Raw genomic sequence first — 25880 nt, forward strand, 5'->3', positions numbered from 1 at the left:
TCTCCTAAATCCGGTTAGTTGCAGGATTTTAATAAAAAGTCAAAACTCAATTAAGAAGTACTTATTTATTTAGCAAATAAATGACTGATATTTTTGAAAGTCAGTCTAGTGAACATTGAATGGGGAACAAAATGATCAGCAACATAATAAACTGCGATCCCTGATGTGCAAACAATCTTTAGAAAATACCAAAGTTTACTCAAATGCACTGAATTGCGGTAGACTTAAAACTGCAATGCATCATTTAGGCAACAATAACTGAATTGGAAATATACTGAAACTCCGCAATAGTCACAGCTTGAATATTTAGGAATTTTAGAAAATCTAGTTTGGATATTTTATTGACTGCAAGTTTGAGAATATATCCAATTATACTTTGCGATGTATGAATTAAAAACATCTCAGCCGGTTTATAAACACCCCTTAATGTTAGTTTCTCCTCTAAATTATAATACATGGATGGAGGGGTTGGCGATAAAGTAATGTATTGATTAATAAATGTATGACAGATAATAGATCCTTTTTAGTGAACACACGAGAGGTCACTCATTACCTATCCTTATAAAAAGCTTTTACAATTTTAGATTAACTCCTTCATTGCCTGAGGCACTGAACACATCAATCAACTGACGGGGTACTTAATACAGGCCTTCCCCCAATATATCTGTGAAAGAGTTAGTGAATAAGCCTGGTGGATAACAGTCTTTTAAAACATATTTTACATTTGACAGGCATCATATGAATAATATATGGACCCTTGGCGGATATAATTGAGATTAATGCATGCGTATCAATCAATACATGACACCGTAATATAATACTTTAAAATAATATATTGCATTCATTTGTATTCATGGAAATTTGCATCAAATCTATCGCATGCCAAAGGAACCATTTAAGCTGGAAAAAATAATTCTTTTTTTTTTTTATCGTTTCTTTTTATATATTTTCTTTGATGATCACATGGAGTCATTTCCTGTACCTGCATATTTGTAAAGCGGTTTTAACAAAGTGTATTTTTTTTGTTTTTGACTTTTCCAGAAGAACTTCAGAAAGTCTTGTTTGAACAAATAGATCTTCGGCGGAGGCTCGAGCAGGAGTTTCAAGTTTTAAAAGGGACGCCATCCTTTCCGGTTTTCAGTAAGTTTTATTTATTCAATTCTAATTTGCACTCCAACAAAAATGCTTTACAATAACCCATACATAAAGAACAATCATTATGTATGTCTACTGATTGTATTTTAAAAGAATTTAGGTTTTTAATATATTTTAGCCAACAGGCTCCTTTTTAACCCCTTAAGGACACATGACATGTGTGACATGTCATGATTCCCTTTTATTCCAGAAGTTTGGTCCTTAAGGGGTTAAAGAGAATTGGTTAGATCATTTGTGATTTAGTTTTGTTTTCTGAATCCGTTTTAATGTCACATGGCAGCGTCCTGATATAATTGACAGATATATTGTTATAATATCCAAACTTCATAATTAGCTACTTACTGGTAAGATTTATCTATATGTTAAGGATGTAGCTTTGGACCTCACACACTCAGGATATTATATATTAAACCAAATATTTTTCAAAATTGTAGAAGAGAATTATAAATTCTAGGCCAACATAGACAGATTTGGAAAAACTTTACACATTTTGTTTTTTTAATCTTGGCTACTTGGGCCTAAATTTTGCAATTTACTTATCAGGTCCTGTTCTAGTGAATTACCATAACCCGGCTTAAAAGACTGCGTCAACTATTCCCATTGTTCACATTAATATCCAAAGAGGAATCCGAAAAAAATAATAATCAAATACATAATGTTGAGTGTAAATAGATTTATTTCACCAGCAGATCAGTTGTGGGATTATTCATTAGTCTAACTTTAAAAATCTAGGTTATGATTTTCTTTTAAAATGTTTTGAAAGAATACATTGAAATTTCTCTCATTTTCAAGTATGACCTGGAGAACCTACACAATATACAATGCTACACATTCCCTGAGATCCATACAGTAAATTATACAATGAGTGCACCTGCTTCTTGATTGAATCTAGATAGACACAGAGGTCTCCATGGACTTCAGTCTGGTGGAAGGTTTGATTTTTATTTTCTGGCAGGTCATTCCAGATTTTCAGAGCTATCTTTTTGTAGTGATGGAAAGTAAGGGTCAGAGGACATGGGGTAGGAAAATGCAGGACTGATCATACTTACCAGGAATTGTGGGAATGTTCTAGAGATGTGGTTATAAACCAAGAGATGATCAGTTATTGATAGACAAATATCACAAAATAAGCAAACATTATTTATTAGACCATGCTATACAATATACTATTTATAGAGTTTAGTTGTAGAAGATGACATATTTGGAGTATATTCATTACTAATGTCCATAAAGCTATATATCATTTATAGTGTAGGTACACAGGTTCAAATAATTACTGTATTTGTCAGTCATTTAGAAGTATATTAAACATGAGTGTTGTGGATTGCTTTTCAGCTATCACTAAGCACTACCACTGAGCACTAAGAAGTGCACAGAAATAGGATTCGCTATAGAAAAAAATGGAACTTTTAAAACTGACCATATGCAAAGCTTTATATGCAAAAATAGCATAGATTAAAGAAGACACCTTACTTTCCTTGTTTTAATAGGTAGATTCTGAGTGCAACATTGTAACACCCAAAGACCGGTACTCCATGATGAACATCATTCTGTGTCTGTTTCTGTAAGGACACAAATTTCATACACGTGCCTTAGACACGTATAAAATAAAATAATACTAAAGATACGTAAGTCCATATGTGTCTTTTAAATTCGTAATGCAAAATTATCTTAGCATAAAAAAAAAAATTGAAAATAAATTCATAGCTTGTAAACCTTGAGTTGCATAATGATGGCAACTGCCAGTAAGGAAACACAATGCACTGACACAGCGCACATGACACGTTTTTTTGTGATATTGTCTGTGTTCATTCAGCTGTTACCTATGACTTGGGTAACCTCTGCCCATACATTGCATCCTGAATCCGTCACAATGTCACTTTTTTCTCATTGCGGTCTATGCTTTTATCACTCCTTAATATTAGTAATAGCATCATTTTCCAATTTCCATTTCAAAGTCCTACCAAATCAACATCTGGAATTGGATTTTTTATCAAATGGATTGGTTATTAAGTAGATATCGGACCTTAACGTGAACACAAATATTCTTGTAAGAACTCATTTTTTTTTGTTTCCTTTTTGTTTTCTATTTATTTTTTTCAGAGTCACTTTATATTTAGTTCCATAATTCATATTTCCATTATTTGTTCTCCTTCACTCCTTGCTACATGACACTCAGTACCAATGTCCTTGGGAATCTGTAATAGCATGTCCATATCGTCCATGATAGGTCTAAATGTTTACGGTTGCTCATTATCAGGATCAATATAAATATAGGATGAGGGTCACAAGAAATACTCTGCAGGTCGAGCTTGATGGACGTATGTCTTTATCAACCTCAGCTTACGTTACTAAAAATGTCATCTACGTGTTGTATCATTGCTGGTGATTGCTTCCAAAAGCAGGATGTGTGCAGCTGAGATTTTTTTATTTAAATATACTATATATGACAATAGATTGTGCTCTTCCATAGTATTATATTATGGAACTTAGTCTGTATGGAAAGAAAAAAATATTTTTTTATTGCTGACTATTTTTTTTTTATTGCTGTATAAAAATGTAATATTTTTGATGAAAGTTGCCTTAATCAAATGCTCTTTAATTGAATATAACTAACCATACTTAATGAATGCACTGTAGTCCACTTTGTTTAATTATATTGGTGCTTCAGAAAACAAGGGGCTATTTTAGCATTGATAGTTTCAGTGTCTGTCATTCAGAAACCTTGTATAACTTGACCACCCTTGCTTCTACAAAGTCTATAAATAAATTCCCTTACAATCGTTAAGTACCTCCAAATGCACCATTGAAAGAGTCCTACAAATAATGCAACTTGAACTCTAATTAAACACACACAAATACTTAGAACAAATGCTCCTGAACAGCAACAATGAAATGGATGAGCATTCCCAGACAGCATGTTGTCACCCACACATTTGTTTGAGGACAGCCTGCGCATGCACTGTGGGCTCTATGGTATGTATACATATCTGCTACATTTCAATGGTTTCTTATAGAAACAGAAAGCTAAAAGGAAGGATAACATAGAACCACGCATATTCAGTGTTGGACATTAAGGAAAAAAAAAAGTGGTTAACTACTGCCTGAAGTAACAGAACACCAATGCTCTACATAGCATACACAAACAGCAATTGGACCCACAATAAAATGGGAAATTATCGTGACATTTTGTACAGTTAGTTTCTCAAAGATGTATGGCTGAATTAAAGGCAACGTAAAATGATGCTGTGATGAACAGCAGGAGAATCATCTAAAAGAGGGTATCTCCTGCTCTCTCGTGTCACTCAGTTCTTGGTATAGATACTGTGACGTCAGCATAGACCTCTATTCATGGAATTGAATGACAGGTGAATAAATTGAACGCATCCTTTGTTGCATTTATTGAATGATCTATTAATTTGTGAGCAATTCTGATTGCATAACGTATAGATGAAATTATTAAATGTTTCATTGTAACAATTTTAGTTAAACCATGGCATTTAGACTTTAATGTAACGGACAGCTTAGGTACCTGTTTCTGCTTTGACACATCACATCAAAACTCAGGCGAATAGTAGAAATCTGTGGTTTTTGCTTTCTAAAAATAAAGGAAAATTTAAAGCATGACATTTTACACAAAATAATTTTCTTACGAGATATTTAGGAAGCCCTCAGGTTTCTCTGCATACCCTGAACACATTTTTAGAAGATCATCAAAAGGTTATATTTTTAAAAAGTTTTTGAAATATAAAATGATTTACAAATTTAACCTCGGCTAAAACCTTACCATAGAATCCCTTACACAGTTTATAAAGAACAAAGGCTCACTGGTGATTTTCTAGACCAAAGCGTAGTAATTTAACATTCAGTCCGCATCCGATTGCTTAATATGGGTTAAACAATACAATAAACATCTCTTTAAGTTGTTTGGAAAACAAACCCATCAGGACCAATATATTATTTTATATCCATCTACGTTTCCCCTGGAGGGACCTCTAATGGCTTCCTCACTTGAGAAAATTTGGCTCCTTTGGCTACTTCCTGTTTTCTTCAATAACTCCCTATGAGGTTGGTTAAAATCATAGAGTAGTTGTTTAATGGTTATAACTGCAGCTGTATTGCTCTCAGCTCTCTCCAACTCCATTATGAGACAGAGCGAGAGAGACCTGGAGGAAAATTTACTATACTCTCTAAGACAAGATAGCATTGAGCAGTGTCTTCCTTGTTAAATTATTTGTGTTTATTGGCCTTGACGACTGTTTGCATTTTATTGTATTTTCTATTTTGTTCTAATGGTCGAGTGAGTGGTTGCGTTTATGTTTTCCATTTCATAAATGCAATCCACTAATTCAAAAGGGAGGATTAACGCTTAGAAAAATAAAACAAACGTAGGGTTTTTATTCATTAAACTGTGAATTGTCCAGAATAGCAGGATTGGAAAATTCACAATTTTTTTTTTTTTTTTTTTTAAAAGACTTGGCTATTTGGGCCTACAATTTGAAATTCCTTTTGGATACACATATGAACAACCGTGATATTGTAAGACCTGTATAACCTTCTAAAACAGGTCAGATGAGGAACAAAAGGATTTTTTTGGCAGTGGATCTTAATCTAGCTAAATAAATAAAGCGGACATTTTAACATTGGGTATCATTGTTTTGAAAGCGTGTGGCAATGCAATTTGTGGAATTATAAATTGAAAGAAAATATTGGCATTGATCAACATTTTTTGGAATAAAAAATTCCCAAGGTACTATTGCGCATACATTGCTGTCTAGTGATGATTCTTTGCCTGAAAGAAAAACAAAAAAAAATGTAATTTTAATTATATATATAAATATTTCACATTTCTACTATTATAGCAATAATTATTAGTTCCTGAAGTTCCAAAAATTGCTCACAAACTATTTACTGCTTTACATATCACCTATTTATTCTTTGCAAAACTAATTGTTCACATTTTTTTTTTCTTCCAGATAACTTTCACGATCAAATGAAACGTGAACTGGCATACAGAGAAGAGATGGTTCAACAGATACAAATTGTAAGTTAATAGACGATTAATTATCGTATCTCATAGATTGTTAGCTTGTTGGAACAAGGCTTTCTTCAGATATTCCCTTTCTATAATTGTAAAGCAATGTGAAGTATGTTGGAGCTTTGTAAAACGCAAATATTAATAATTCTAAAAGCAAAATTGAACTGTGACTCCTGTAATAACTATTTTGTGCAATAAATTAAATATGTTATCAAAATAATACTTGGATTTTAAAATAGAGCAGGCAGTGCTATACAAGCCAGTATTTTTACAAAAAAAATCAGGATTCCAGAAGATACGTTGATTTAAAGGTATAACATAAGTGGATTGACTTAACCCCTTAAGGACACATGACATGTGTGACATGTCATGATTCCCTTTTATTCCAGAAGTTTGGTCCTTAAGGGGTTAAACACATTGACACAGTAACAGATCCAAGCCCATAGATTTTAAAGGGACACTATAGTCACCCAGACCACTTCAGCTCAATGAAGTGGTCTGGGTGCCAGGTCCCCCAGGTTTTAACCCTTCAGCTGTAAACATAGCAGTTTCAGAGAAACTGCTATGTTTACATTGCAGGGTTAATCCAGCCTCTAGGGGCTGTCTTCCAGCATGCAGAACGTCCATTGGAAAGCATGGATAAATGCTTTCCTATGGACTGATTGAATGAGTGCGCGACTCTTGCCGCGCATGCGCATTCCGCTCCACTCGGGAGCTGACGTCGGCGGGGGAGGAGAGGTCACCAGCGCCGAGGGAGCCTGGCGCTGGATTAAGCTAAGTAACTGAAGGGATTTTAACCCCTTCATCACCAAGGGAGGGGGCCCTGACGGTGAGGGGGTCCTAAGCATGCTATAGTGTCAGGAAAATGAGTTTGTTTTCAATGAGAAAAGGAAGTTTGTATTGTTAAGGATAGTCTAGGATAGTACATTATCTGCCACAGCCAGACAGAATCGTAGAGCGAAGAGAAGCAGGATTTGGCTGGACTCGTGTAGTTACCAAGACACAGTGGGGTAAGAGAGCAATTGCTGATAGGATTCTACACACTATCACACGTGTAACATCGTTTCTTTGATCTAATGGGGTTTGACAATATGATCTGCGGCCCATGAATGCGTGTGTTAACGTTAAAAAGCGATCTTAGGGCTTGCTCTCTAACACACATTATAAATAAATATATTTTTTTTATCCAATGTGCGGCTAATAATTCACTAAACTGGAAACTGTCGAGATGCAACAAAGGAATCCGAAATTTTCAGGCAAAATAGCTTTTAAAAAACATTTTCAACTATTTTCCAGTCGTTTATATACCAAAAATGTGCAAATATTTTTGTTGTTGAGCAGAACAGTACTTTATACCTACATACAGGAATATGTGCCTACATACAAAAACATACAGAACCCGTGCAGAATGCTGTTATATCTTAGATACATCCTGTGCCTGTGATCTTTTCTGTGAAGTATGTTATTTGGCCTTTACTGATTTTCTCAGCTGGCTAAGTGTCTAATTACTGTGAGACTTACCCAGGAACACAGCCAGCAGATGGATCTCTACATCACTGCTCATTTAAATGTACTTTCAAAGCTGACATGCAGCCACACAGACACCGACAATGCAATATACAAAACACAGGGTTACACGGTTGTTCCTGCCGGCTCTAGCAGACACTAGACGAGCTAGCTAAACAGCTGTCACAAGTCTTGTACACAATAGCTGCTAACTGGGACTACATGCAATTTAAATTCATAATGCTTCAACATACCAAGCTGCACGTTATTGAAAGAAATAAGGAAGCAGTGATAGATAAATGCTAGCTTAAACACTACCAGATAATTAAAGGGACAGCAATCACGTGCATTTATTAATTCATTGTAGGAGTCCCTTCACAAAAGGACTTCAAAAAAACATAAATTGACTGATTTTGCATAAAGGAAAAAAGTGGGCAAATAGTACAACAAATTATTATTCACTTGTACAAAAGCAACTGAACAAAAATTTGCTAATCTGCATCCTGTTCAATACATTTAGTCCCAATTTACTTTTAAAACGGTGCATTGTAAATGTTCCATATCCTATATTTTGTATGAGGTTTTTTTAACCAGCTTGGCTGCACCCGGTTGTAAATTTGGTGGGTTTGACCAACTTGTGATGGGTGTTGGCTTTAGTAAATTATTAAATTAGATATAATTGTCATTCCAATTGGAATCCAGACATTTTCACCAGATTCTGTCCATTTGGACTATACTAAAGAAACACCAAAATGTTTCTTTAACTCTCTGATGATGTTGTGTGCCCACCTTGCCTAAGGAAAGACAAGCTCCATTCAATATATTCTAACCATAAGTCGTAACTGCTAGGGATACATTTCTTCCCTGGGGAATCTTAACAGCTATAGTCCGTTCTTGGCAATCCAATCAGCACATCACACCTACAAGCTTGGAGAATTAACCGACACACACACAATAAAATAGAGAGGTTTCAAATCAATTCTGAGTTTATTGGTATAACATGTCAACATGTCAGGTTATATAGGTATCTTATCACATAGCATGACATCACATTATACAGAAAAAGCTAATATGTTGGCCATTTGTCAAAAATTACTCATCTTCACAAGACAAACATTACACTTAACTTGGCATTAATACAAAGGACGCATTTTATCAAAGATATTTTCAAGTCGAGGTTTCGTTTATTTATGTTCGTTCCCGAACGCATTTACTGAACGGAAGGCATCTGTTTGGAGTGAATTCATTTGCGCAAACAAGTTCGGAATGAGAAAACATTTTAATACTGCATTTATATAAATGTTTATTTATGCAGCTTTTAGCAATAAACCAGAAAATGGATGCCGACTACAAAATGGCGGGTTGGTGATCAATAACAAAGAAAGAAGTACAACTTTTAAAACCAGAAACCAGAAAAATACCTTCTCCTTTAGTAGGACAAAGATAAAATAGAAAGAAAGAACATTGAAATATGTAAACATATAAAATTACCTTTACACTAATTTATTTTAGGAGCAATGATAGATTTAAAAATGTCTCTATAATGTGATGCCCATTTTTTTTTTATTTTTTTTTTTTGCATTCCTTACCAAAGGACAATGCTGGATTACTTTACGAGAAGACTGATAAAAAAATGTTGCAGCCCTGGGAAAGTTGCTAATCTAATTTCTGTTTCACCGATATTACAGAGCAGCTACAATTCACGCAGTGCTGTGTCGCCACCTGCTGCTTATTCATGTTCTTGCAGCTTCTGATTCAAGATCACTAAATACATTGTTGCTCATTGTTAAAGCGATACTGTCACGCCGAACTTAACTTTCTCCTCTACTCCTCCTCTATGAGAATCTGTTCTTTTTTTTTCTTTATTTCTGAAATAGGAACTACTTTGTCTTGTGTATTTTTTTACTACGCCTGACTTTCTTTGACCAAAGGAGGAGTTTAAGTCAGCTCCATTTCCTGTGTCAAGGAGAAGTGTGAGTACTTTCTTTGACTCCGAAAATGGAGCAGACTTAAGCTCCTTCTTTAGTCAAAGAAAGTCAGGCGTCGTAAAAATACATAAGCCAAAGTAGTCCCTACTATGTCTTATGTTTTAAAGAAAACTAGAGCAGACAGGAAGAAAAGAAGAACATACTCTGAGAGTGGAAGACAAGAGGAAACAATGGTAGAAAGATACGTTCGGCGTGACAGTGTCGCTTTAAGTGCAGGGTCAAGGGAAGAATGAATGTGTGGCTACTACGTTTTTATCAAGTTAAATGTTTTCTTGAAAACATTCCAGAAAAGTGCAATAGCAAACTCTGGAGGAGATTTGTGAAACAGTTATCAGAAAAGTGTTGCAATTTTTCAAAAGTTGAGCAATTACCAATGGCATGTTCAAGGTAGTAATGATTGCCTTGCCTCACTTTCAGAACACTTCAATACTTGTATTTTTTTCAATTAAGAAATGATTCTAAGTGATAGCGCTTTGGTGCATCATGTTCCTTTCCATTTTTGCATGCTACAATCTTAAACAAAATCTTCCCCATCTCAGCAAAATATGTATGTACTACCAATGTCTCTTTAAATTCTAACTGCGGCTGCTAATAGGCTGACATATATTCAATGGCAAGTGTTATGTAAGTCTATTGCTGCTGAGAATTTCCAAATATTTTTTAATTCTAAATAAATACATTCTGTTTGGTTACTGCTTATTGAATTGCTGACCACCCTTCCACGGTAGCAAACCTTTCAGTAAGTTGAACCATCCTACAAAGAGTGGGTTCATGGGGGTTCAAGATTAGCTACTGGAATGACAAAATAGAGAGACATCTACATTGAATATAGTTTATGGGGAAACAGTAAGTATCTATGATATGATTGGCACAATATTGCATCTGTGTGTGGTTAGTCGTGAAACTCTGATCTGACCAAGGCATTTGTTATTGACTTTTGCAGATTCCATACACAGCAAGTTTAATAAGGAAAGAAAAGATTGGCACACATCTGAGCAAGAGTTAAAAGGTAAATAAAGTGAGAACATGTACCTTCATCAATGATCAGTCATGCTATTCAAATGATCACAGTCAATTAGCAAATCCTTTCTGTAACCTATCGAACTCACAATTAAAGTCTTTGTGAATTTTTGTAGATTAATAATTTGAAAGTTTTTTTTTTAACATTATTGAATCATTTGGAAAGCTTATTAAATCATGACCTGTGTCAGAACAAGAAGGCAATTCGTCTACAGTTACCTTTAAAAGTACATTAGCATCAATGCCAATGAGTGACTATGTATATTTTTAAATTAAACGGTGGCACGTTCAAAATGTAATAACTTATTCAGAAATGATCAGTCTGTGGGGTATGTTTGTTAAAATATTAAATAGAAATGCGGATTATCTCATCTTGGTCTGTAATTGAATTAGAGCATCTCTAAACCCTACCCTACCCTGCACTATTCAAAGGGACTCTCCAGTGCCAGGTAAACAAATCCGTTTTCCTGGCACTGCAGAATCCTTCAGTGCCCCCCCTCCCTCCCTGCCATCCCCCATCCCATGTTGCTGAAGGGGTTAAAACACCTTCAGTGACTTACCTGAATCCAGCATCCATGTCCCTCCATGCTGGGTCAGTCTCCGCCCAGGCTCATCCCCCGGGGACGTCAGCCGGCGGGGGACACCTAATGCGCATGCACGGCATGCCGCGCGCACGCATTAGATCTCACTATAGGAAAGCACTAGTCAATGCTTTCCTATGGGGATTCTGGCGATGCTGGAGGTACTCATGCAGAGCATGCAGACGTCCAGCGTCGTTTAAAACACTTTTCATGTTTTAAGAAGCTGAAAGTCCATCTAGTGGCTGTCTGATAGACAGTTTATAAAAACTGCCATAATTGCACTTGCAGGGTTAAGGGTGATGGGAGTTGGCACCCAGACCACTCCAATGGGCAGAAGTGTTCTGGGTGCCTGGAGTGTCCCTTTAATGCATTGTATAAATGAGAATGGAATGTGTGTTTGTATCTGTGAGTGATAAGCCAAGAACAGAAAGCTATTGTTAGATTGATGCTCCAGGCAATGATGTTTCAATAAATACCACATCTCCTTTATAGATCTAGTTTATTCTCACCGCTGGCCTCAGGTCCTCTAGATTGCAGTATTCAGGAGCATTGTTTGTTATCTGTTTAGCTTAAGCATTTGTTTCCCTGACTGTTGATAGAGACAAGGTGTAAATGTAAAACACAAGATGTGGATTTTATTAACATATTCAGCAATCAAAATGAGCGGTAACAGAAGACACATTTTCTAGGCTGCTGTCATTTACACAGGTTACTGTGTCTTCAGGTTATAAACGATAAATGCGAAGGACAACACTGTTAGTTAAAATAAAATGAAATAAAATCCTTGGAACTCAAAATTTGTTTAAAGTATCAGAAAAGTCAGATAAATAAACACATGAAAACAAAAATGTAATATTTTTATAACGGCACTATAAAAACTGAAAACCAAATACTTACTTGAATTCATTTTACTCTCTATGGCCCATTTTAGGAGTCCACAATGCACTGCTAACACAACAGGTGTTTTTATTGAACATTGAATTGTTGCGAATTAAGGCATACATTTAATATATTTATATAAGCTTTTTCAAATCATTTAATATTTTTGGATCCAATTTTAAAATTGTATTTTCAAAATATTAGAATATCGAAACATTTATCATACATAAAAATATATAGATATACCGGTATAAAAAAAAAATATATAAAAGATAATAACATATTTTTAAACATTAAATCATTTGAAAAGCTTACTTAAATCAATGCCTAAATTTGAATTACAACATTGAAGCTAACATAGCTGAACTGAGGCCAAAATAGCCCAAAGAAATTGGATGACCGTTTTTAGACTCAATTTTACCATTCATATGTAATTCACTACAATTTTGTGTATATTAATATTGTGTATATTAAATAATCCTCATAGGTGTAGGTATGTACACTACATACCAATAAGAAAACATAGATTATATCTATAAGTAATCTTGAGGTCTGTAGTCACTCTTTACTTTTGTTTAAATACATTTTCATCAATTTCCTATGAGCACTAAAATAGAACACCAATTATTGTATTAAAGAATGAAACATATCACTAAACACTTTTTTCATCTTTTGTTACCTTGTTGAGTAATGGTATGTTTTTTTTTTTTTCTTCAGCTTGGCCAGCAGAACCTGTGACTACACAATCGGTTATAAAATGAACAAATATTTCAAACTGTATAAAGACTGAAATTTGAAAGATCTTTCGGGGGAAAATGGTTCAGAAGCAAAAGATGGCCTGGAGCAATCAGGACCCATGTGTATCATACCATATAAAAACTATTAGTAGACAACAGAAAACCATATCTGTATGGACCTACCGTCAGTACCAAAGTATATGCAACCATTGACCATGCACTAGGCTTCCTACAGACAGGACTTGGAAAAAGATGACACGTTCAACCCATATTTGCTCTACTCATAGAGCTGGAAACTCAAAAGATGTATCTCAGAACTTCTTATGGAATAGAGTTCCTTTCTATGTTTAGTGGTGTCCACTATATGGTGTGGGACAAGTTAAGGACATGTTGTCATTTCTGGACTGGACAAAGTGTGACGTTGGCCCTGCCGATATTATATTCTGCCTGCTGTATGGATTAAACTGTAACCCCCCTGGGTATATTTTGCAGTTTAATATAAGTGTAATTATGAATATACTCTCTGTTCAGAAATGTATTTATCTCTGTTCTTGTAGTTTCTTTAACATTTATGTGGATAAAAAAAAATCTATAATAAAAACTATCAAGTGATAGTTTGGGTCTTCATGACTATAAGAGTCTTTTTTAAAACATGCAGATTGGGTCACAGGATTTTGTTCCATAACCAAACAAACAGAAATATTCCAAAGATCTAGCCATCGTCTACCCTTTCAGGTAGGAATGGGAATGTTCCCCTCTGATGGTCACACATTGGTTGTAGATCTTAATAATGTTCTTACTTCAACAAATAAATGAAGCTGAGAGCACATAGAATGCACTGCTTCTCCTACTTCAGTATATATATATATTCTCTATTGTACTCTATTCTGTTTATATTAAATATACAGCTGAGAAACTAATTATGAGACCGACATACAGACAGACAGATAGATATTGCAACAAATCATACGGTAGATCAGTAAATGTATCATTCTGTCTTTCTATTCATCTGTCTGTCTATTAAAAATATCAGAATTGTTGCATTTGTTAAACATTATTGGGCAAACACAGGAAGAGTGTTTCTAGGAAATGTAAAGGTAAATAAGTAATTGGGAACAGTTGATTAAAGGCTGACTGAACATCATGGGAAATTTTTAAAAAAACTGGGGTAACAAGTTAGCCATCATCGAGCAGCAGCATTGATTGGATGTGCAGTTCTTCTAATTGGTTAAAGGGACACTATAGTCATCAAAACAACTTTATCTTAATGAAGCAGTTTTGGTGTTTAGTTTATGCCTCCACAGTCTCACTGCTAAATTATCTGCCATTTAGGAGTTAAATCCCTTTGTTTTTGCAGCCCTAGTCACACCTCCCTGCATGTGACTTCAAAGTCTTCCTAAACACTTCCTGTAAAGAGTCATGTAATGTTACACTAACTTAATACAAAATTCTGTTTAATATAGGATTTCTTATCTCCTGCTCTGCGAATAGCTTGCTAGACCATGCAGAAGACTCCTGTGTGTGATTAACCCCTTAAGGACCAAACCTCTGGAATAAAAGGGAATCATGGCATGTCACACATGTCATGTGTCCTTCAGGGGTTAAAGTTCAATTTACAGAGCAGGAGATAAAAGCTTTTAAAGTAAGTTACATCTGATTGAAAATTAAACCATTTGTTTTCACATAGGCAGTGTGAGTCACAACCAGGGAAGTTGTGGCTAGGGCTGCATAAACGGAAACAAAAGTTATTTAAATCCTAAATGGCAGAGAATTGAACAGTGAAATGTCAGAGGCATAAAATATACACAAAAACGGCTTCATTAAGCTAAAGTTGTTTTGGTACCTATAGTGTCCCTTTAATGGAGCACATAGAAACATAGAAACATACAATGTGACGGCAGATAAGAACCATTCGGCCCATCTAGTCTGCACAATATTTCAAAATACTTTTAATTAGTCCCTGGCCTTATCCTGAGTCTAGGGTAGCCTTATTCCTATCCCACGCATGCTTAAACTCCCTCACTGTGTTAACCTCTACCACTTCAGCTGGAAGGCTATTCCATGCATCCACTACCCTCTCAGTAAAGTAATACTTCCTGATATTATTTTTAAACCTTTGCCCTTCTAATTTAAGACTATGTCCTCTTGTTGTGGTAGTTTTTCTTCTTTTAAATATAGTATCCTCCTTTACTGTGTCGATTCCCTTTATGTATTTAAATGTTTCTATCATATTCCCCCTGTCTCGTCTTTCCTCCAAGCTATACGTCTTAAGATCCTTTAACCTTTCATTGTAAGTTTTATCCTGCAATCCATGAACCAGTTTAGTAGCCCTTCTCTGAACTCTCTCTAAGGTATCAATATCTTTCTGAAGATACGGTCTCCAGTGCTGCGTACAATACTCCAAGTGAGGTCTCACCAGTGTTTAGATCCATAATGAGCAGGCTAACATTTGGAGCCTTCTAAAGTAATATTAATATGAATCCTTTAATTACTTTCCTAATCCTAGGAAAGTAAATGTGACAAACATGATCAACATAAATATTTTAAAAATAAAAGTGTTTAGGGGTTTTATGGGCTGATCTCTTTGAACAAGATAAAACAACAATTCAGTTCTTGTACGAGCAGTTACCCCACTTATTTGTTCAATTCGGGATACATTGGAAAAATGTTCAGGACTTTCAGTCAATTTCAGAAGTAGATGACCACTCATCTTTGGGTAGAAGAGGCTGTTTTGGGGGAAAAAAAATGATTCATACATATGTTCTTTAATTCAGAGCTCATTTGGATCAATATGTGTTTGCTCATTTCAGAAAACAGAAGACAAATTGGTCAATATTTTTTTTAACCCCTTAAGGACACATGACATGTGTGACATGTCATGATTCCCTTTTATTCCAGAAGTTTGGTCCTTAAGGGGTTAAATATCTTCATAAAATACCTACAAACAAAACCAAACAAAAGAGTTTTATCACTTACAGTTGAGAAAGCAGTCACTGTACAACGCAAAACATACATGTCATAAACAAGTGTGTCATATCTCCAATTCCGAGCCATCATCCAGACAAGAGAGTGGGGATGAACAGTCCGCACCCTCTGGTGAGGGGTTCTATCCTCTAATATGGGCTCCAAACACCAAATTACCAAAGAGGCCCAAATACAGTTGTTTGAGCCTGGGCTAAATATTTAAAAAAACATATTGAATTACCTACAATGTGTCATTTTTTCAATGCTTGACACTTGTGCGATCCACAGTTCCCTTGTCTTATATTTGAATTAGTGTAATCATGGGATTGGAAGAGTCCATGGGCAGAGTACAGGTGAGTCATATAACTGCTATACATTCTGTGTGCTAGGTAAATGATCCCTTTACCTCTGTGTTTTGTGGTTGACGGCAATCCCAGTAGTACCTATTACTAGCTGTAGGTGGAGCTTAATCTTTGTTAATTTATCCACGTGAAAATTTAGCTCTGAAAAAAATTCATGGAAAAAAAAGAGCATTATGAAATTTTACAAGGTGCTGGCAATATGCCATAAAACCTACTGTAAACTTGCCTAGATAAAAAGGACAACCATAAAATAGATCAGACTCTGGCATGCCGCAGACGTTACAGGATCTCTTTCCAAGGTAAATGCACTGTATATTTTACATATTACAGGTATGATAATTAAGGTAAAATAAAGATACAACATTTTTTTTTCTTATTAGATCTATTGTAGATGAATTAACGACACAAAGATTATTATTATTATTATTTTAAGTTAATTAATGATCCAAATAAGAATATTTTTAGAGTAAACCTAATGTAGTTACAGTGGAGAGAATATTTTTTTTTTCTGAACTCTTTCAATCTAAATATTAATTGAAATAATTAAATATCAAGCTAACTGATTTTATGAGAAAAGTGGAGGATACAGATTCATGAAACATTTAAAATAAAAATAAAACATTAAATAAAAAAGTGTTGTTTTTTTTAAATAATGTTATTTTTTTAATAAATACACAAGTTGAAATCTTCTATTGCTTTTAGCTAAGTGTTTCAAAGAACAATATATTAAATTAATTCACTGTATAACTGGCTATTTCGCAACCCGTTGTGTGCTACATTTATAGGACATTATATGTTACTAATTAACGATAATTACATCTATCTTTGAAGAACAAAGAATTCAATTGTATTGATGTCCGATATTATCCATTCCACGCCTAGCATTAAATGTGTAAAAAAGAAAATTTGCATCTAATAATGGAAATTAGTGTAGTAGATGAAACTAATCTTTCTGTTTGTAACAATGCATTCTGCAATATCCCTATATGTCTTATCTTTGTGTCACTTATTTTCTGTTATTTTGTTTTGTGATACAATTGTATTTATTTGTCCGGTTAAGATATAACAGTGGTGATTGGGATCAGCCCCCTGCTTATTTATTTTTTACCTAATTAATAAATGGTTTCTGATAATTCTTATATCATTTATTTAGTTTTATATCTTTAAGCGCACACACCCTATTTTCCATTTCTGAGTGTATAACTCATCAAGTCGCTAGAGTGGGTGTGGAGCTGCTACCCCCCTTTTTTATTTACTTATTTATTATTTTGTGGTGTTATCCCTGCATGTACCGTTCTTTATAAGTTTTCTTATCTTTGGCCATTACAAAGGCAAAGGTGACCACTACAGTGCTTCTAAAAGTTTGAAAAATTTGCCAGGTATACATTTCTACACAAGGGATATTTTTCCTATATTAAAGGGGCTCTCTAAGCACACAAAATATTATTTACCATTGCAAGGAATATGGTACGTAGAGTACTCAGCTTCCTTTCTCATTGTACAAAACAGTTTATAAGTAAAGCAATTAGTAAAATTTGTTGTAAACTTAAATCGCCTATTAGAGCATTGAAATCAAAAGAGACATTTTACTTTCTCCTTTGTCATCCAAACTCCTTTCAACTTATTTGTACAGTGATGTATACTTCACTCACAGCTTGCATGGGCATCTTTTTCCTCTCTAGATAGAGCTATGGGAATTCTTGCACACAGGTTAACACTTTGAACAGTCTGTGAATGAACTGACATTAGCTGCAGTATGGCTTACTGAGAAGATGTCTTAAAAGGACATTATGGACATTAAAAGGACATTATTCATTGAAGTGGCCTGGGTGCAGTGTGCCTGAACCCTTTAGTCCAGCAATGTTAAACATTGCAGTTTTTTTTTTTATTCTTTATTTTTGCTGTGCATGAATAACATCCGCGTGTCAGCAATGCCACAACAGTATTCTCCAACATTTTGAACATACAGATTTGTTAACTGTTATATAGCATTTAGATGGATCGGACACATTTTTTATGTTAATAAGGCAGGCTAGGTACACGTTGGTTAGTTGCATTAGTCTTCGTTTGGTAACAGTAGTTTAGGGTTAACGTTTCTATTGCATGTCATCGCTTTAGTGTCAAACATTATTATGGTTATGCTTAGCTTGGCTTGAATGAGGGATATGCATTCCATACAATATCAGTCTGTCTAAACAATACACAGTACTGAATGCTACTCTCAAGGGTGTCGCTTATAAGTAGTTTGTATGCTGAGTTATGCTTTTCTAAGCTTTAGTCTGATGTGTCAGGTTACAAATGCAGGTGTATATACAGATTGGCTTACTGACATATGATAAAATAGTAAGGTAACAAGCTTAACTGAATCAAGTGTTTAAAGTAATATAATATACCACCAGGCAAAGCAGAGCATGCTATGTTATCGACAGCATCAGGCATAAATACCAACTGGCATTTCCTATATTGGTGGTTATGACATGGATGGCTTTACAGTCCCAATGAGAAGGTCCTCTGAGTTCCAAAGTCCCACCAGAGGGCACCGTGGTTGTGGATTGCCTGGTCTCCCTGGCGTCTGGTGTGTGTGAGCGCCGTGCCATTCAAGCCGCAGTGTTCGAGTGCGGGCTGCGGTGTATTAGGGTTGATGCTTGGCTATGCCGTCTCTGGGTGCTCCCCCTTGGTTTGTCTCTGGCCCCGGTGATAGGGAGCGTGGGTTAGGCGTGCTGTGGTGGAGCAGTCATTGAGCCCTCGTCTGAGGGTTGCCTCTGCTGTGTGCGTGGAGAGATGAAATGCAGGTACCGTTTTTCTGACCTGTCTGCGGTCATTGATCAGGATTGTCTTCCCAACTCTGCTTCCATGTGCCATAGTGGGATCTCCATGCTTAGGCTAGTGGGGTTGTTATGGCCCTGCCGTCGGCCATTTTAATGGGGCCGCATGGGAGTTGTTAATCTTCGACGTTTAGTCGCCCCGTAGCTGTGTGCTAGCAACATCTTGCCTGGTGGGGACCGGGATAACCCCCGCCGGCCCAGAGGGGGGGGGTGGGTAAATGAGACCGGGAGGCCGCCAGCTAAGTTATCGTAATAGCCAGATTGGAACGCGAGGCAGCGTCCGTCCGCCCCGCTCTCCTCCTGTGTAGGCCTCAGTCCCCAGAATGTTTCTCCAGGACCTAGATTCACCCGGTAACGGGTGCTCCAGCTACACCGGGACAATCCAGGACTCTGTACCCCGAACCTCCAGAGTTCTCATGTAGCACAAGGTGGGTATTTTCCCCAGAATTAGCCTGATTCCTCAGGAGCTCCAGTGACCTGCAGCCTGTCGGCATGGCCGCCCAGCCCCGCCCCCTAAACATTGCAGTTTTTGAAAGCAATGCTTTCCTATAGGGAGAGCCTAATGTGCTCGAGGTGTGTATGTATTCGGTTTACCCATCGGATGACGTCGGAGGAGCTGGAGCGCTGACCCAGCATCCAGGAACTTTGGCACTGCAATCAGGTGAGTAATTAAAGTTTTTTTAAGCCCTTTATGTGCTGGGTGGTGGGGTGGAGGGCTGGGGGACCAGAAGGCACTATAGTGTTACGCATACAGATTTGTATTCCTAAAACTATAGCATCACTCTAAGTACATTCCCCTTAAACTCAGTCGGATAGAAGGACAGGGTTTTCTGGGACATGACAAAGTCTAGAGGGGCTTGCCAGTTTCAGCACTTGCCTGTTCAGGCATGGATATTTTAGGAACATTGTTTAGTTATTATTTAGTTGTTTTTTTTTGTTTTTTTGTTTTATTGTTTTTTTGTTTTTGGTTTTTTTTCTGCATTATGTATATCATGGCTTCAAAAATTCACCACTGGTGAGTAGAAATTCACTACTGTTGAGTGTGTCATAGACCCTCCAGTCACAAGTAAAAAGGACTTCATTTTGAGGCCTGATTTTTATAATACACTGAAATGAAAGGCTTAATTTCTGCATATTGCATTGCTTAATTTATCTCTTTCTTGTGATGTTTTACTTCAGCTGCTGAAATTGCATACATTTTACACAATGCCTATAGCACAGGGCCCAAAGGTTGCACTGCACTCCTGTTGTCAATACCTACTTATAGAAAGGACCAAATCTATAATATGACTAAATAGACTTTCGTCTAGGCAGAGGTTCCCAACCCAGTCCGCAAGTACCCACTACCAGTCCAGGATTTAGAGATTACCCTGTTGTGTCTCAAGTGTTTTTTTTTCCTTTCTAAAAACATCTTAGACACAACTGGGTAATTCCTAAATCCTGGACGGGTAGGGGGTACTTGAGGACTGGGTTGGGAACCACTTGCCTAGAGCATCATTCATTTTGAAGTGTATTGGGAGGAAAGTTGGCACAGTTAATTATTAACCCTAATTAGTTCTTAACTTCTTCAGAACAAGAGGCTAATCAAATTATATGACATAATGACTATGCTGGCACTTCACCTGCCATGAAGAATGACTAATTCAAAGCACTGCTTGTCTCGTCTTCACATTAAATACACAATGTTACTGGTTTTATCTATTTCAGTGCCCATTCGTCAAAGTGCGAATTTATGCGAAAACATCCAAGTTGATAAAACTGTGAAATTTTCCAGGTTCTGCTTTCTGTTGTTAACATTTTCAAATTACCTTTTCTTTATGTCAGGACATATCACTGTTTATTTAATAAACCCACGTGCTGCCGTTCACAGCAGTGGGCCCTTGGCAGCATCCATCAACGAGCAGCTATATAGTTATTTATTTTGCTTCATTAATTTGCAGAATGACAATAGCGAGAAGTGGATACGAAATGTCTTCCAATGAAACCCCCGTAAAAGGTACTGAAACATTTGTGTTATTGCAAACTGTGACACAATCATTAGAATATGCATTTCATAGAGCAATAAATTCTGTTTTTGATAAAGAAAACTGTAATAATACCTTGCCAGTGTGCGCTTTAAAACATATGTAGAAAATTAAAAGCATTTCATAAAGAAAAATAAAATTTCCTTCACAAAACACACAATTATTCTCTGCCTTGATTTATCAGATTTCCTTTGGTAACAGTTCCATTTTTATTCAGCCATGTAAATACCATTGAATCGTTTACTGGGGTGAATAGTACATATAGGACGTGATGCTCCCCCTCCATAGCAATACTGGGTACACAACATCACAATTTTTCTAAGATGCTTTGGGCATACATGTATAGCAGGCAAGATTTTCCCATGATGACCTGCGCATGTATAATTATGCACTCACTATGCGCATGGAATAATGGGACAGTTTGGAATTTGCACTGTATACATGTTATGCAAATCTAAATAATAACATTTGAGATATTTTCTAGAAAAAAAAAAATTAAATTAATTTTGAATCAACAAACCTTAACTTTGGTTGTTCTTTTTATAGATAAATACTAAGAATCACAATAAATGTATTTTAGTGCCATGCTTTTTAAGCAGAACTCCATAATGGAAATAATTGTGATTACTTTGCCTGGATGGTAGCAAACAAACCAGTAGATCATTACTATTATTGAATTGTATATGTAAAACGTATCCCATAAACAATATAGTCCCAAAAAATATTTTTGTTTAAAATAAATATGAAGGTAATTTTGCTCACATTGTACAACGTACGCTACACATATCTCAATAACATTTTTTAACTCTCAGATCTCAAACTAATAAAATGTCAATTGCATAACAAATAGAAATAAATTGCTTCTCTTGACATGTAGTCTGCTGATTTCATTTTGATACACATATGGACGGCCTCTATGAGAAGATTGCACAAGTGCACATCAAAAAAAGGATTACAGCACAACACAGATTGTATGGTTATTAGCTAAATTAGCCTAAAGCATCAGGCTCAAAAAAGCACCGCTAACATAGGTGTGGTAGAGGATAATAGAAAAATCCTAAACTGGATACCACTGTAAAAAAAAATTTAAAAATGGAAAAATTAGTTAGTGGGAGAATGTCATCACAAAACATAGGACACGAGGTATGATGCAGGGAGCAGTATTTAATGTGTTCATTGTATCTGTCTTGTTCTAGATTATACCAATAGAACCTATGAGGTTGTCATGGTGTCAATCGCTGGGAGCATCATGTTGGTGTCAGGAATTCTGCTAATACTCAAAGCGATGAGAAGGTAAACTGGCTAGTGTCTCACTCTTGGATCAGATTAGAAGACTTTGGCATCAGTAGCAGTTTTTAACTTACAATATTATGTGTCCACAGGGGGGCATCTAGATTAAGATACAGTCTATTCAGAGGGGTGGGGGTTACCTCCTTAACTTTGAACTTTTCATGGCTCTAAGATAGCCTTCCATTTAGTTCCCATCATATTTTGTTTATGAAAATGTAATGCAATGAGATTTTTGGGATAGCTACATAAGGCAGTATTTCTTTTAGTAGAAGATTATTGGATATATTGTGTTAATTAGAAATATCTCATTATACAAAAAGCATTCATCAAAGCTACTGGGTACCCTATGGGGGAAATTTACTGTTGAGTTTATTCAAAAGGGAATTTGTTATCTTGATACAGAAATCAGGACAAACATGAGGCTTAAATTAGCAGCTGTACTGACAGTTATCTGATAGTCATTGCTCTACAAGGGCTCATGAGGCTAAAGATCACAGAAATATGAAAGTCAGCCCTGGTTATTGTGAGGTCCTGATAGCAAGTGACTTGTAGTGTACACACATCCAATGTACAAGTAAAATGTAGCTTGTAACATGGGAGAATAGAAACTAGGAGCCAACAAAGCCTAAAGCTGGGACAAGCAAATGGAAAACAAGACTGAAAAGAAAAAACTGTGAATGCCATCAGTGATGGAGGATCCTAATCAGCCAGCAAGCATCAGCCTCTATATACAAGCTTGGAGGGCACAAGTGGAGAGCAACGAAGTAGAGCAACACACTGAGTCACCTGCATCATTGTCAGTGAGATTGGCCCTCCTGGTGTAGGGTCAAATTGCCCCACCTCGCTTTCACCTTGTTTAATGAAAAAGTAATGGTTACTTAAGAGTCTTTGAGAGACTGTGTATACTTTAAGAGTTAGACGGAGCAGACAATCTGTCTATCCTAGCCAGTAAGCTCAAGGAGAGGGAAGTGGAACTCTATCAAACTATCCCAAGTTCTATAAGAACACAACAATAAAGAATGTCCTGCTCTCATGGTACACTATAATCTTTGAGACCTACTGGTGGAACTTCCAAGGGTTCAAAGAGGGCCATCTATCTAGAGTAGGCCAGCAATATAGACAGAATCTGTACTACCTGGGCCATGGTCAAGCAAGCTACCCACTTTTGGGATTATTATCAACTTAGGTTGAAGGATTTTTTTTTCTGCATTTTGGACACATACCAGAATAGTGGATCACTCTCTAGCATCTCTCCAGCATTTCCCCATAGTCTTCAAACTCTTTTATTTTGTGGTCATAATTATATAGTGAACCCATGATGTGGAACTATCCAACATCCCCACTGGATTAATAGCCAAGGCCTTATTCCAATATTTATTATGGTGAGTTTTCTGAGTGAGGTCTTATCAGACAACTTTATGTCAAGCTTGATTTGGCACATCTGAAAGCTTTGTTGTGTATGCACCATCTGGTAAATACTGTACTGTCCACAAAGAAAAACATCTCTGTGAATGATATTTGCATACAGAAAGGTGCAGTTAGCCATTGGGTTTTCCCTAACTAAGTTACTATATGGGATCTTGGTATGCCGAAGGGAGAGATGTCGAACTCAAAAGGGAGGATAAGCCCAAACAGAAGGTCTGGTATAGTCAAAAGCAAGATTATGCGAATAGGTTGGACAATAAGGGCTTGTTTAGGCTATCACAGTCTAAAAAGGTTACAGCCTACTTTGTCTGGTTGCCACCTCATGTTGCATAAGGTAACTACCACCACATACAAGTTAGGAATGCCTCGAGCAAATGTGATCAGAGATCTTTTCATGTGAACATGCCAAAAAACAAGAATTAGGAAATCAGGAAGTTCTTCTCCTTGTGGCCATATGTCAACTTAGACTCTTAGTATTAGTATACCTATCAGCATATAGTACAGATGCATGGACAGTGGATAATCTGGAAACCCTTCTACAGGTGTACATAAATGTATGAACGCCATGATGACATGCCATCTTTGGCCCTTGCCTACAGTGCTTGTGCAGAAGAACCAGACTATCTTTCTTCTGTATAGACGAAAGGAGCCTGAATGACTGTATTGTTATGGATGGATTAGGAATGCATTTAAATGAGTTAGATTGCTGGTTAGGTCAAATGGTTTTATACCCTTTGTAGCTATCCCACATTATAGGAAGATGAGATATTTATCGATCACAAGCATATTTAAACAAATATATTGTTGTTTTCTTTAACCAAATTAACTTAGCATCGAACTAGTTTTTTTTTGTTTTGTTTTTTTACTAAACACTAGCTCTAAACTCCACATATTTGTGATGTTAAGCATTGGCTATGTGAGCATTCTAAGGTGAATGAATGTAGGCAGGGGCGTATTAGCCGCGAGGCAAACAAGGCATTTGCCTTGGGCGGCATTTTCCATGGGGCGGCAAAAAAAGCCGCCCCCAAACGCCCAGGGCAAATGCCTTGTTAGCCTTGCGGCTAACTGACATGCCGTCTGGGCAGTCTGCTGGGCAGTGCGTGCGTGCAGGCGGGCGGCCGGCGAGGGAGCACTTCCTCTGAGCTGTCTGCTCATCTCCCTCGCGCGCCGCACAGTGAGGCTGGGAGCCGGAATATGACGTCATATTCCGGCTCCGCCTCCCAGCCTCAATGCCACTGGACCACCAGGGAGAAATAGGACCCCCCCCCCCAGCATTCCCAAAGGTAAGGAGGCGGGGGGGGGGGTAAATTTAAAATAAAAATAAAAATGTGTTAAATGTCTGTTAGTGTGTGTGTGAATGACTGTTAGTGTGTGTGTCTGTCTGTTAGTGTGTGTGTGTGTGTGTGTGTCTGTTAGTGTGTCTGTGTATGTCTGTTAGTGTGTGTGTGTCTGTCTGTTAGTGTGTCTGTGTATGTCTGTTAGTGTGTCTGTGTATGTCTGTTAGTGTGTGTGTGTGTGTCTGTCTGTTAGTGTGTCTGTGTATGTCTGTTAGTGTGTGTGTGAATGTCTGTTAGTGTGTGTGTCTGTCTGTTAGTGTGTGTGTGTGTGTGTGTCTGTTAGTGTGTCTGTGTATGTCTGTTAGTGTGTGTGTGTGTGTCTGTCTGTTAGTGTGTCTGTGTATGTCTGTTAGTGTGTCTGTGTATGTCTGTTAGTGTGTGTGTGTCTGTCTGTCTGTGTGTCTGTGTATGTCTGTTAGTGTGTGTGTGTGTCTGTCTGTTAGTGTGTGTCTGTCTGTTAGTGTGTGTGTGTCTGTCTGTTAGTGTGTCTGTGTATGTCTGTTAGTGTGTGTGTGTGTCTGTCTGTTAGTGTGTCTGTGTATGTCTGTTAGTGTGTCTGTGTATGTCTGTTAGTGTGTGTATGTCTGTTGTGTGTGTGTGTCTGTCTGTTAGTGTGTCTGTGTATGTCTGTTAGTGTGTGTGTGTGTATGTCTGTTAGTGTGTGTGTGTATGTCTGTTAGTGTGTGTGTGTGTATGTCTGTTAGTGTGTGTGTGTGTGTATGTCTGTTAGTGTGTGTGTGTATGTCTGA

The 25880-nt window shown here is 36.7% G+C and overlaps 1 protein-coding gene across 1 annotated transcript in view; it reads left to right on the plus strand.

Moving 5' to 3' along the window:
* Positions 1–13372, plus strand: part of SKOR2 (SKI family transcriptional corepressor 2) — a 45041-nt gene extending 31669 nt beyond the window's left edge. The window contains exons 6-9 of the mRNA XM_063456807.1: positions 1042–1140; positions 6132–6199; positions 10631–10696; positions 12885–13372. Of these exons, the coding sequence (XP_063312877.1) occupies positions 1042–1140; positions 6132–6199; positions 10631–10693 (230 nt within the window). The 3' untranslated portion in view covers positions 10694–10696; positions 12885–13372. The remainder of the gene's footprint in view (positions 1–1041; positions 1141–6131; positions 6200–10630; positions 10697–12884) is intronic.
* The last annotated feature ends 12508 nt before the right edge of the window (positions 13373–25880 follow it).

This window comes from Pelobates fuscus, chromosome 5 (genome assembly GCF_036172605.1).
Source record: "Pelobates fuscus isolate aPelFus1 chromosome 5, aPelFus1.pri, whole genome shotgun sequence".
Lineage (NCBI taxonomy): Eukaryota > Metazoa > Chordata > Amphibia > Anura > Pelobatidae > Pelobates > Pelobates fuscus.